Here is a 14,332-nt window from a genome sequence, read left to right as displayed (position 1 = left end):
AGGACAGGGACAGTGGAACATGTTGAACTGTACCATGAGGATGCAATCAGTGAAACCCAGACTAGGGGATATTATTCAGGTCAAATAGCCCTGGTTCTTCAACAGATTAATTGTAAGAAAAAGGGGAGGGGGAATGAGAAAAATGTGTAATTAAATTATATTATTAAAAACAAACAAAAAGATACATGCACTCCAATGTTTATTGCAACACTATTTACAGTAGCCAGGACATGGAAGCAACCTAAATGTCCATCAACAGAGGAATGGATAAAGAAAATATGGTACTTGGGGCTTCCCTGGTGGCGCAGTGGTTGGGAGTCCGCCTGCCAATGCAAGGGACACGGGTTCGAGCCCTGGTCTGGGAGGATCCCACATGCTGCAGAGCGGCTGGGCCTATGTGCCACGTCTACTGAGCCTGTGCTCTAGAGCCTGCGTGCCCCAACTGCTGAGGCCCACGCACCTGGAGCCTATGCTCCACAATGGGAGAAGCCACCGCAGTGAGAAGCCCGCACACTGCAACAGAGAGTAGCCCCCGCTCATCACAACTAAAGAATAGACCACGTGCAGGAATTAGGACCCAAAATAACCAAAAATAAATAAATAAATTTTTTAAAAAAATAAGATATGGTACATATATACAATGGAATATTACTCAGCCATAAAAAAGAACAAAATAATGCCTTTTGCAGCAACATGGATGGACCTAGAGATTGTCATACTGAGTGAAGTAAGCCAGACACAGAAAGACAAATATCATATGATATCGCTTATATGTGGTATCTAAAAAGAAGGGTACAAATGCACTTATTTACAAAACAGAAGTAGAATCACGGATGTAGAAAACTTATGGTTACCAGGGGTCGTGGGGAGGGCTAAATTGGGGGATTGGGATTGACATATAGACACTACTATATATAAAATAGATAACTAATAAGAACCTGTTGTACAGCACAGGGAACCCTATTCAATACTCTGTAATGGCCTAAATGAGAAAAGAGTTTAAAAAAAAGTGGCTACATGTATGTGTATAACGGAATCATTTTGCTGTACACCTGAAACTAACACAACATTGTAAATCAACTATACTCCAATAAAAACTTAAAACAAACAAACAAACCCAGGAAAGGCTAAAAAAAAAAAAAAAAGAGGCAAGACCAAAAAAAAAAAAAAAAGCAAGACTAAACTATAGTGTCTAGGGAAGCATACTTGGGTGGTCAAACTACAAGACAATGCAAGGAAGTTGTTATTATTATCTTTTAAATATAAATTTATTTATTTATTTATGGCTGTGTTGGGTCTTCATTGCTGTGCATGGGCTTTCTCTAGCTGCAGTGAGTAAGGGCTACACTTCATTGCAGTGTGCGGGCTTCTCATTGCGGCGACTTCATTTGTTGCGGAGCATGAGCTCTAGGCGCATGGGCTTCAGTAGTTGTGATGTGCAGGCTTCAGTAGTTGTGGCACGTGGGCTCAGTAGTTGTGGCTTGCGGGCTCTAGAGCTCAGGCTCAGTAGTTGTGGCGCACGGGCTTCGTTGCTCTGCGGCATGTGGGATCTTCCTGGACAAGGGATCAAACCCGTGTTCCCTTCATTGACAGGCAGATTCTTAACCACTGTGCCACCAGGGAAGTCCCGGAAGTTATTATTATAAAAGTGAGGATGGTGGTTATCTTTCGGGAAAAGAGAGGTTTCTGGAATGGATGGAGAACTTTTATTTCTTGTTCTGGGTGATAGTTATGATGATGTTCACTTATAATGATACATTAAGCTATTTTTAAAAAGTAAATTGGAGTGCCTGGGATACAAATCTTGAGTCGAGTGGCACATGGGCCTGCTGTTTCCTGAGCCTTATTATCTGGCCTTTCCGTTCTTTATTGATGCTATTCAGGACCATCCGATAAAACTCCTTCAGAGTCAGTTTTGCTGCTTGCAACCAAAGAATGCTAATTGATTCAAGTGGCTTTGGAAAGTTACCACTAGCAGTAAGGTGGATATAGACAACTTTTTGGAGAAGTTTTGCTATGAAGAGAAATGGACTGATAGCTAGAAAGGCATTGGGGTCAAAGGATTTTTTTTTTTAATGATGGAAGATATTACATCATGTTTATATACTGATGGGAAGAACTGATGATGCTGCAGGAGAGAGTAGAGGACAAATGCTGGAGCAAACTCCTTGTGTGTGAGAAAGGGAATACAGTCCATCGAATGTGTGAGAGGACTGGTCTTAGGTAGGCACACCCTGATTCACCCCGATTAACGAAAGACAAGGAAGACTATATGGGCAAAGATATAGGCAGGTTGGTAAACTGTTGGTGGAGGTTCTTTTTTGGAAGCATCTATCAATTAAGAACAAAGGACATCATTGAGAGTGAGGAGGAAGAAGTGGGTATTGGAAGTTTAAAGGAGGGAAGAATATACATGTAATTGTAAGGAGAGTGAGATTTGGGGGAAATAGTAGGGTGGAGAGGGCAGGCCTAAGAGTCTACTTCAGTTGTCATGAATTTTGGGTAATGCCAGGCATCATAATTGCATTTAGCTGCTAAGCTGCAGGTACGGAGTAGGCAGAGAATTGATATAATAGCCATTTGGATTCTGCCAGATAAATCTGGCAAAGACAGAAAGCGGCCAGGGTGCTGAGAAGAGTTCGAGGAACTGAGAGGCCAGGGCATTGGAAAGATTACCTACATGGATACTGAAATCATCAAAAATTATTCCAGGAGTAATGTTGGGAGAGACAGAGAATTAAGGGCTAAATCTCAGAATGAGGTCCAGCAACCTGGAGATCTTACACTTGACCTCCACAAGGAAGACTTGTGGGTGATAGCATACTTATCAAATGAGCTGGTGGTTTTAGTGTGGCAATAATTGCGTAAAGTGTTAATGAGAAATAAGTAGGCTATCCACCCCATTTCCAGGTTCTGCTGTATATGGCATGTGGAGGAGAAAGTAGTCATCAATTGACAGGGTTGCAGGGGAAAGGTGTATGCGTAGGGGAGAGCCAGATTTCTTAGAGCAAGGAGATGAAAGGAACATTCATCACTTGAGGGCAAACAAGATTTTACTAATAATAGATCCCAGGCTCAGAAGTTACGCGACTTGCTCAGGGTTACACATGTAGTGAGAACAGCTGAGGAAATCCAATGCTTTTCTACTACAGTGAACAGCTTATGGTTTTTATCTGACGCAATAGGCATATACGAGAAAAGGAACTACAAAGATAAGAAAAAAAGGATCAGAAAACGCGAAGCCCTAAGACGCCAGCAAAACCCCAAGACTCCAGCAAAACCCAGCAATCACGAGGAACTTCGCCAGCCCCGCAATGCCTTGTGGGTCTTGTATGCTCTCGGCTGGTCTTAACCGGAAAAGACCGAGGCAAGGGTGCATTGCATGGCGGGAGACGGTCCTCTAAAGAAGCCCCTCCTCCCCCGGAAGCCGGGTAGCGCCGGCGCAAACCGTTCTTCTGGAGGCGCGGGACGCTTCTTTTGTGGTGACTTCGCTTAGGCCGCTGTGCCGTACAACCGGTAGAGGCTCTGTTTCCCTGAAACTTTAGAGTCTCAGGCCATTTGAGGCATTTGAGGCCATTTGAGGCGAAATGGTTCCAGACGAGAGAGGATCAGGCGGTGGCAATACAGGGGCCGCCGCCATCTCAGGCTGCCCGTAGGGAAAAAGCCTGAGGGGCCCTCGCAGTCGTTGGAGCCTGCGCTTTCTTCCTTTGCTGGGCCCTGCCTACTGCGAAGATGAGTTCGGCCTGGGTCCCTTCTTTCGAGAAGGAGCATCTCTGGATGTATCTGCAGGCGCTCGGCTTCGAGCCGGGCTCGGCGACCGTAGCCGGTGGAAAGATCGTGTCGCACACGCACCTCGGAGTGTAAGGAGGCCGGGGCCGACGGGGCGGGGGAGTCTGAGCCTGGCCGTGCTGGCGTGACCCGCCTTGTTGCGGACCTCGTAGGTTGATGAATTAAGTAGTCGGTTACTGGGGCCCGGCACTGGCTGCAGAGTTCCTGCTTCCAGTGGCAGCCAGCCTGGTGGCAGGAGACTGTCTGTTATGGGACCTTGCCGGGAGCGCCTTGTAGGGGAGTAGAGTCTGCAGTTGGGGCGAAACTGAAGGGGCGGCTTATTCCTGCTTTGGTAGTGAAGCTGGGTGGTCTGTGAAGTCGAGGGAGAGGTGGCGGTTTGGTAACGGAGGGACTTGGGAACGCCTTCCGTTAGGTGCAAACGCCTTTAGGACTCGAGGGAGACTTTCAAGGTAGTTGATCTTTAGTTTATAATTTTCACTAACTGAAATAGCAGGCTGAAGCCTGCCACAGTTAGCAAAAAACTAGTAGAGAGTGGTATTAAGATGAAAAGTGAAAAAAAGCCCCTTCCTGCTTTGCTACAGATGTTACAGATCTCATCATAAAACTTAATGCTTGGGCTTCCCTGGTGGCGCAGTGGTTGAGAGTCCGCCTGCCGATGCAGGGGATGTGGGTTCGTGCCCCGGTCCGGTCCGGGAAGATCCCACATGCCGCGGAGCGGCTGGGCCCGTGAGCCATGGCCGCTGAGCCTGCGCGTCCGGAGCCTGTGCTCCGCAACGGGAGAGGCCACAACAGTGAGAGGCCCGCGTACCGGAAAAAAACAAAAAACTTAATGCTTTGTTTATATTTCTATGTCTTAACTTATCAACTTTAGACAGTGTCTATTATCTTGGCCACTATAGGCCAAGGAAAATTTGGGATACATAGGCTATCTCCTGTTCTCAATCTTCTTGACTATTGTAATTACGTTATTTCCGTTTTTCTTGTGGCAGTATTTAAATGATGTGCTTAGACCTCTGTTTCTTGGTGTATCAATCTCAAAAGTATCTCTGGATTCCCCACGATGTAATTTCACAGTGAAGGCTGCTATTTATACGATAATTAGCGCACCTACACTTACCTACCCTCTGCCTTCTCCCTCTTGACTTTTTTCAGCTGTATTAGAACTGTTTTACTGTCAAGGTTTAGAGCTGTAATTAAGTTTTGTTTGGTAACTGTTTGGAAGTTACTACTATTTATATGTAGAAAGGTTTTGTCTAGAAGTCTAGTCTAAAAATTGACAACCAGTGGGTAGCATTTTTCAGGTTATGATTATATATTAATAAATGTGCCACCTATCTCACATGATTTGATGCCCCACCATATGGCAGAAAAACTTAAAGCTTCTCCCAGGCCTCCACTGAGGATGGTTCCCATTGCCACTGCATCCTCTCTATTGTTTTGGCAATCTTAGTTTTCTCTGCTCTGGCTTATTCAATTGCAGTCTTCTTTCTGCCTTTGAAAATTAAATAAAATCTGCCAAGTTCTGGTTCAGTGATGATAGTTTTTTTTTTAAACATTGTTATAGATTCACTGCCCCCCTCCCATGTCTTTAGAGTTGTCTCAGTTGGTTAGTGGGAGGGATATACTAAAACAGATGTCCCCTTTAAAATGCTTTAAGCAAGAATGTGGCATCAAATTTACTTCAAAATTAAAACATTTTTTTGATTCACTTATGTTTGCATATGTTAGAATTCATTCTTTTTGGTGTGCAGTTGTATGTGTTTCTAGTTTCTGTGAGCATGTAATTGTGTAGCCACTTTTCTTATAAAGTTAAATGTACATTTAACATATGATCCAGCAATTCCATTCCTAGGCATCTGCCCAAAAGATTTGCATTTTGGAAAAATCCTTCTGGTTGCATTACAGAGAATGGATTAGAGGGGGAATCAGGGCTTTGCAGTTAGGTAGACGTAAACTAAGGAGTCAGTGGGAATGGAAAGGAAAGGTGATTCATTCATTTGTAGGTTTTTTTTTTTGCTTGGAAGGTGATTCGCTTTTATTTATTTTGCCAGTGAATGTGTAAGAGCAACATATACATTCTTTTGTCATCTATTTAGGAAAAATTTTGAAAGCTGAAGGATAATGTCGAGCCATATTCACTATGAGATATAAGCCTAAACAAAGTTTCTATTCCAAGGAAGAAAAAAAAATCCAGTTTTCCCAAAGGAAAACTTTGTCTGCTTTCCTTACATTGAAATGCAAGTATTGCTGAAAACCAGTTTTTAATCCTCCACCTGACACACAGCCTGAAGTGTAATTAGCTAAGTTTGCAAGAGGGGGTTATTTTGTTAGGGTCCAAGATGTGTCTTTATCACACATCATTGTGTTTGTTTGTTTATTTATTTTGGCTGCGTTGGGTCTTTGTTGCTGCGCGCAGGCTTTCTCTAGTTGTGGTGTGCGGGTATCTCATTGCAGAGACCTCTCTTGTTGCAGAGCCTGGGCTCTAGGCACGCGGGCTTCAGTAGTTGTGGCACACGGGCTCAGTAGTTGTGGCTCGTGGGCTCTAGAGCGCAGGCTCAGTAGTTGTGATGCACGGGCTTAGTTGCTCTGCGGCATGTGGGATCTTCCTGGACCAGGGCTCGAACCCATGTCCCCTGCATTGGCAGGCGGATTCTTAACCACTGTGCCACCAGGGAAGTCCCGCAATGTGCTTTTTACAAGCAGACTTGTGGACCATGACTAAAGGACATGTACAGATTCCAGTTCAATACATGACAAGGCATTTAAGGGGCTGCCAATAGAGCTGACTTTTTGATTATTCTAGAAAGTAGAGACTCATCAACGAACACAGTAATCCCACTCTGCAAAGCTGGAGGCTGGCTAAAAGGAGCATTCCCACCAGACTTTCTGTGCCATAGCAAAGGAGATGCAGAGTCTGTAGCTGGGTACACTAAGACATTGTTAGACCTACTGTACAACTGTGCACTTCATAAGAGGGTAAAATTGCAGTAGTAAATTGTCTAACATTTTTCTGAGGTTATATTCCATAAGCTTAAAATTCAGATGTACTTATTTAAAGCATTCAAAACATTGGGTTCTAAGAATGTTTATGCATAAGGTTAATATCTGCCCTATAGAGATTTATATATTTCTGCACAAATACCTCCAGTTTATCTGAATGCATCGGTTTTGGACCAGCAGCTCCTGGCATTGGGAGAGCTGGGTTTCCAGAAATCAGCACAGGTACATTTGGTAAAAGTTTGGCAGGGACCAGGCCCATCCCAGGATGAGGTAAGTAGGGATTGAAAGCCATGGCAGGATTAGCTTCCAGGGATGGAGTCACAGGAAAAGAAGTAAGTGATGACATTTGAGCATTTTGGAGCATAAACTGCATCTGCTGGGTGAATATGGCTGCAGCAGTCTTTTGTTGAATCAGGTTGTTCCGTCCATTAATTTCCAGCTGCATTTTTAAATGTGGAGGAGGGTGAAGGTACTTGCAGTTCTCTCTAGCACACCGACCCTTAAGGTCATAAGCAGCCCCCTCCATGGAATCAGCCCAGGCTCTACTAGGCCTTCAGTTGCCCGAAGCAAAGCAGAAGGCACTCTCAGCCCCCCATTCATTTGTTTATTCAACAGATATTAATTGAACACAGTATTGGACCTGGGTATACAGTGGTGAACAGAGCAAACGTGAACTTTTCCCTTATAAAATTTCAGTCCAGTGGGTGAGCAAACCTTTAACAAATATCTTTTTAAAAATTAGAAGTGTTGAAGAGAACAGGATACTCTATGAAAAAAATAGCAGGTTTGAGAGATGATAAGGAGGTAGGAACTTCATTTGTATTTGTTGAGGAATAGAAACATTCCAAGGATAAAACAGTTGTTTGACAAAAGGATAAGCATGGGAATTTTAATGTTAACTCTTTTTTCCAACTCAAAGCTTATTTCAGGAAAATAGCTTTATGTGTTCACGGGAGTACTCAGATCTATTTGTCATGTCATCTGTATTATGCAGATAATCCAACTGCTTTCTAATGTTGTTGGGATTAGATAAAATACTTCATGTTAAAGCTGCAAGCACAGCTATTAACTTCATATGATTGCAGTGAAGATTAGATGAGTTGCTGCTTGTAAAAGGCTTAATTAAAATAATATCTGATAAATAATAAACTCAATAAATATTTAGCTGTTTTTATTGTCAGAAAATGTTGGTGGGTATCATCATTTTCACCATATTTTAGACCATGGTTTTCTCTCTACCTAATTAGTCTTTCCTTTTCTTTTTGTAGAATGTTTTCATTGCAGTAAAGCCAATTCTTCTAGTTTTCTTCTAATCGATCTACATTTTCAGAATGAAAACAAAAACTTGTATGTGTTTAATTGAATGAATGAATTAGAAAAATGAATTTGCCTTGACCTCTTGAACAGAATGAAAAATATTAATAGGCCAGACTCTTAAACAGCTTTTGATGATGCTTAGTTTTATTAACCTTTTTCTTTTTTCTTTTTTTTTTTCCTACTTCTATTTCTTTTTAAACCATTAGGAACATGTTTGACAAGTTGAACCGTGATGCCTTTCAGATAGTTTCTTATTTTTTGTTTCAAACGCTTGACCAGTCTCTCACTAAAGAAGTTTTCAAGTGAGTAAAAGTTATTTCATTTTCTTTTTGTAGGGGATTTAAAAAGGGATTAAGACTTTATATAAGCCAGAATTTCAACTTTGGACTTCAACTATTATTTTGAATGGATGTTATAAAAATTAGGCTTGAGTCTTACAAATTTAGTACTTAACCTTTATAAATCTGAGTGATTTTTTTTGTAAAATTATTGTAAATTAAAATAAAAATATAAAAATGTGAATATTCACTAGCCTTGGTTCTAAGTTATTTTGCATGTGATTTGGGTTTCATCTATAAGAAAAAGTGTTCAAATTTGTTTTAATATTTATATTGTGCCCTCATCCTCTTATATAGTAAGTCCATTGTTTAGGGCATTGCTTTTATTTGTGATAATTTATTTTTAATATTTTGCCTTCAGTTAAAGTTATGAGTGACCAGGAGAACAAGTGTATTTGAAACATATTTTCGAAATCCCTATCATTAAGGTATAGGGCTTCCTCTGTTCAAATAAAAATAGATTTTTTGATTTTTTTTTCTAGATTATAAACAAAATACAGCTTACTTTAACCAGTTCAGCAAATACAGAAAACGTTAAAGAAGGAAGTAAAAATTATTCCTAAACCCAACTAGAGAATATCACTGTTGACATTCCAGCTTTTTAGTCTTTTTTTCTTTGCATACTTAATTTTTTTCTATGAATATAGCATGTAAGTTATGCTACAGAAATACAAAAAAAAATGGAGCCCTAATCAAATAATTGCCTCATAATAAAAATTTAGACAAAACATTATAAGGAGAAAGCAATAGGCAAATTTTAAAGTTCATTATTTTTGACTAAAACTGAATTTTTAATAATTTCATATCTTGTTTGTCCACAAAACAGTAGCACCCCTGACTGTAATATAGGTTATCTCTAGGGGTCATGATCTCTTATGCCATTCTTTCTGTGCTTTTCATGTGTAACCATGTGTTTTTCTCTTTTTCCCCAGGCATTAATTATTATCCTAATTTATTTATACCATCTTTATGCATTAGTCCAGTGAATTCATTGAGAGTGTTGTCTTCTTTAGCTGATTTTCAGTAATTTTAATAGTGATTCTCCCTATATTTAACTTATATATTCATTGATAATTTGCACTAAACTGAATTCAACTCTATAGATATTCATAAAGAAAAAGACCTAATTTCTTACAGGTTGGTGTTTCTCTTTAGTTGAAATTTATGAATGTTAGCCTTGATTTAGCATTAATATTTCTAGTATAGGAGATAATTTTGATGTTTTAAAGTTTTGCTGAGTTTGCTTTTTTATTCATAATTCTAATTTTTATTTTTGTTTTAAAGACTTTGTTGGCCTCCATTTGACCAAAAAAGTGATACTGAATTCCGAAAACATTGCTGTGAATGGTTAAAAAAGATTTCTGTAAGTATTTTCTTTCTGAAAGGTGCAAACGTTTAAGAGGTAATTTTTTTTCAGGCTTTATTGAGGTACATTAATTTTTTTAGAGGTGAAATCTTTTTAGTGCTTTTATGCTAACAGTATAAGCAAGAAATACTAATCAGGATAATACTTTCTGGTGGTTTTTGGTTGGGATTCTATATTTCTGGGAAGCCAGCTTTGTTGGCTAAGTGCATTAGAAATAGGTTTTTGAGTTCCTGGGAATTTATATCACAGTTTTTGTTTAAAGAAAACTTTTTTTTACCATAGATTATTTTAGCTTATGTCCCCAAATAGTATCAATAATTGTGGCTTTAAATTTTAATTGCTTTTTGTGACTGAGTCCACCAAGAGTTTAGAAGGATTCAAAAATTCAACTTGTGGTTCAAATGGAATAATTCTGGTAAACCTGTTATGCTTCAAAACAGTGTGATGTAAATATAAAGGTTGTTGTTGTTAAGGTCTTCAAATCATCTTGTTTCTTTTTTCCATAGGCTGAATGTGGAAGTAGCTTCCCTCAAGTTGTTGGTTCACTATTTCTTTCTCCTGGTGGTCCTAAGTTTATTCATCTGATGTATCACTTTGCAAGATTTGTTGCAATAAATTATATAAAAACCCATTCTAAAAGTAAGTTAAGCTCACAGTAGGAGTTTTTTTTGTTTTGATTCTTAAGTTTTTATTATTTTTTATAATTTGTAAATCATTAAGAGATTTTAATAAAATAAAGTAAGATAAAAATATTACTTTACCTCAAAAGGCAAATGGTTAATATTTTATTGGAACTGTAGTTTGAAATCCTCTTGTAATGAACATAGGTAGCAATACAGATTATTTTCTTATGTTCTAATACAGGGGTTGGGAAACATTTTCTGTGTAAGGCCTGACAGTAAATATTTTATACTTTGTGAACCACATAAGAGTGTCTGTCACATATACCTGTTTGTGAGGGTTGTTAAATTTTTATTTTTTGTAATATAACCCCTTAAAATGTAGAAAGCAGTTCTAGCTTTCTGATCTCAGAAAAACAGCCAGTGGGCCAGGTTAGACCTGCAGGTTATAGTTTGCCTATAATTCATTGTATTAAATGTTGTGTTGAATTTGTTAGAGATTTATTTTGGCTACTGGCAATGTGTTGGAATATTTTGGTTCACAATTGCTGTTTTAAAGGGATTTGATCTATTTGCTAAATTATAGAAACAAAATATTGGATTTTTCACCTAAGACTTAAAAGAATGCTATTTGTAGCTTACTAAGTATGCTGCTCAGTTTAATTGAGTTATGCTCATAAAACATGGGAGGTAAAAGCTGGAAAAGTTGATGCAATAATAGCCCATCTTCCAATTTCTAGAGACAACCATTGCTTATATTTTCGTTTGTTTTCTTTTAGGTGTTTTTGTTGTTGTTTTTTTAAATGCACATATTATATGTTTTAATTATTTTGAATAAATGATAGATTCTCATGATTCAAAAATCAGGAAGTGAAAAGTGTGTCTTCCATCTCTAACTACCTAGTTTCCCTTCCCAGAAGCAACCATTGTAATGAATAATACTAGCAAATGTGTATATATTCTGTTTTTTAAACCCTAAATGGTGACATACATCTGGGTTTGAATCTTGTGTTTTTTATGCAGCAGTGTCTATTGGAGATCATCCCATGTCAGTTCATAGATTTTCCTTACTCTGTCTCTCTCTTAAGAACTGCATATTTGAATGGATGTGTCATAGTGTATTTAATCACACATTTGTTCTGAAATCAGCTCTGCTGACAGACAGTTGGCTTTTTTCCTAATCTTTTGCTATAAAAATAATGCTACAGTGACAAACTTTATACATATATCATTTTGTGTATGTACAAGTATATATTGTATGTGTGTGTGTATATACATATATATGTATATATGCACTCAAACACATACCTTTTTTCCAGTTTATCTTCTGTGCGTGATTTTTTAAAACATGTACATGTGATCTTGCTTTATAAGCATTTACATATTTTATTTATTTATTTTTTAAATTTTTTTATTTATTTATTTTTTGTGGTACGCGGGCCTCTCACTGTTGTGGCCTCTCCCGTTGTGGAGCACAGGCTCTGGACGCGCAGGCTCAGCAGCCATGGCTCATGGGCCCAGCCACTCCGCGGCACGTGGGATCTTCCTGGACCGGGGCACGAACCCGTGTCCCCCGCATCGGCAGGCGGACTCTCAACCACTGCGCCACCAGGGAAGCCCTACGTATTTTAAATTTAATGTAACATAAGCATTTTACCAGCTTTTCTGTTAGATTTATTCCAGTTACATGTAACCCAAACTATTTTATATGAATTATGTGTATTTGGATTTGGCAAGATTTATTGTACATAAGGCTTTTAAGCATGGGTTGTCATATTTCTCATTTAAAGCAGTTTCATTCAACATATTCAGTCTCTAGGTGACTTCTACATCCAGCGAACTCATCCCCTGTTAAATATTTAGGCGTTTTGGTTATTTCTTTGCGGGTAATCTAGGACCTGGATTTACAATGTTAAGTATGGTGTGGGGTCACTCTTTTCCAGAATATCCATCTTTATTGTATTGAGCCATCTTAAAGTAGGATTTATTACATTTTATTACAGGTGAAAACCTGGACTCTCAAATGTTTAGATGGATTGTTGTCAGGGTCTGCTTTGATCATTAGTAACATAGCCAAGAATTACTTGAGAAATAGAGATTGGTTTTATTTGGTTGTCTTGTCCTGTTGATCTTACTAGGAAGAAAAGTACGCTGATGGCAGCAATGAAGGTGATGTGATCTCACCTCATCTCTTTTAATTGATTTTCTTCCTTTGTTGTTAAAAGATCAGTTGAGAAGTTGCTTATGTGTGATGATGTATTTGTTCATGGATGTATCATGCTGTGATAATAAGAATTACTTGGGGCACATGGACTCTGAGAATTTTTAATTATGTAAAATAACTCAACTTCAGATATCCTTTTTTATTGCCTCATTTAAAAATAGGTCATCCTTGCTTTTGCTGAAATTAGTTGTATCTTTTTGTGTATGTGGCATGCCAGCTCTTAAGGAGTTGTTAGTTAAATGAGGTTGTTAATCTCTCAGTAATCTCACACTTTTATATTTATTAGCTTGTACGTCTAAGTTTTGTGTATTTTATTTGTGTTCTGTGTAGATTCTTCTGTACATTTTACAGAGACATTTAACATAAAGCCACAAGATTTGCACAAGTGCATTGCCAGATGCCACGTAGCACGTAACAGATTTTTACAAATTTTGCAAAGAGAAGATTATGTTACCCGAAAATACCAGGAAAATGCACAGTAAGTAATAGTTTGATAGTTAGAAAATGTAAATTCCTTTCTTTATGAACAAATGTCATCAGTATCCTTTCTTTTTTTTAACCCATTGGTGTATGCACTTTATTTTTAATTCTATCAATATTTATTTATTTATTTAATTTATTTTTGGCTGCGTTGGGTCTTCGTTGCTGTGCGCGGGCTTTCTCTAGTTGCGGTGAGTGGGGGCTACTCTTCATTGTGGTGCACGGGCTGTTCATTGCGGTGGCTTCTCTTGTTGTGGAGCATGGGTTCTAGGCGTGCGGGCTTCAGTAGTTGTGGCATGTGGGCTCAGTAGTTGTGGCACATGGGCTTAGTTGCTCCGCAGCATGTGGGATCATCCCGGACCAGGGCTCGAACCCGTGTCCCCTCCACTGGCAGGCAAATTCTTAACTACTGCGCCACCAGGGAAGTCCCTCATCAGTATTCTTTCAATGGCAATAATTCATGTCTACCTCAAAACCCCCTGGCTGTTATCTTTCCTTTTTTTTTTTTTTTTCCCCTCGGTACGCGGGCCTCTCACTGTTGTGGCCTCTCCCGTTGCAGAGCACAGGCTCTGGACGCGCAGGCTCAGCAGCCATGGCTCACGGGCCCAGCTGCTCCGCGGCATGTGGGATCTTCCTAGACCAGGGCATGAACCCGAGTCCCCTGCATCGGTAGGCAGACTCTCAACCACTGTGCTGCCAGGGAAGCCCCTATCTTTCCATTTTAAAGCCTGATAACTTCTGAATAAAGTGTTTTATGACTTTAAGCATACTGTAAATGAAAATTTAGAGAAAAGGAAGATATCATTTTAGTTCAAAAACTCAATTTCTTTAGGTGCTTTTTCTTTTAAACATGGAAATAAATTTTTAAGCTGTAATTATAGTGCTCATTCTATTTTGTATCCTTTTTTCTCTTAATATGTCATTCTATAAATTTTTCCATACTGCCATAATGTATTACTTTTAATTTCTACTTAGTGTCTTAGTTGAAGAGGTATTCCATAGTTTCTTTAGCCATTTTATACTGTCTTACATTTACATTCATCTATTCAGCACTTTCCTTTCTTGAGTTACTTCTGTGTGCTGGATATTGGTTATACACTAGTCCTACAGCATTAAACAAGACAAGCAAGGTTCTTACTCTCTAGACATAAATTGTGTCCAATTTTTTACAATTATAAACAACTATAGTAAGATAGCT

General features: G+C 38.9%; 1 protein-coding gene across 2 annotated transcripts in view; it reads left to right on the top strand.

Annotated features, from left to right (window-relative positions):
* Positions 1–3,389: 3,389 nt before the first annotated feature.
* HAUS6 (HAUS augmin like complex subunit 6) overlaps positions 3,390–14,332 on the top strand; it is a 43,821-nt gene continuing 32,878 nt past the window's right edge. For both annotated transcript variants that reach the window (XM_067744476.1, XM_067744475.1), the window contains exons 1-5: positions 3,390–3,860; positions 8,313–8,408; positions 9,729–9,807; positions 10,317–10,449; positions 12,985–13,132. In XM_067744476.1, coding sequence (XP_067600577.1) covers positions 3,733–3,860; positions 8,313–8,408; positions 9,729–9,807; positions 10,317–10,449; positions 12,985–13,132 — 584 coding nt within the window. In that variant the 5' untranslated portion in view covers positions 3,390–3,732. The remainder of the gene's footprint in view (positions 3,861–8,312; positions 8,409–9,728; positions 9,808–10,316; positions 10,450–12,984; positions 13,133–14,332) is intronic.

The sequence above is a fragment of the Pseudorca crassidens genome, chromosome 7 (genome assembly GCF_039906515.1).
Source record: "Pseudorca crassidens isolate mPseCra1 chromosome 7, mPseCra1.hap1, whole genome shotgun sequence".
In the NCBI taxonomy this organism is placed as follows: domain Eukaryota; kingdom Metazoa; phylum Chordata; class Mammalia; order Artiodactyla; family Delphinidae; genus Pseudorca; species Pseudorca crassidens.
This window is presented reverse-complemented; position numbering and strand designations above follow the sequence as displayed.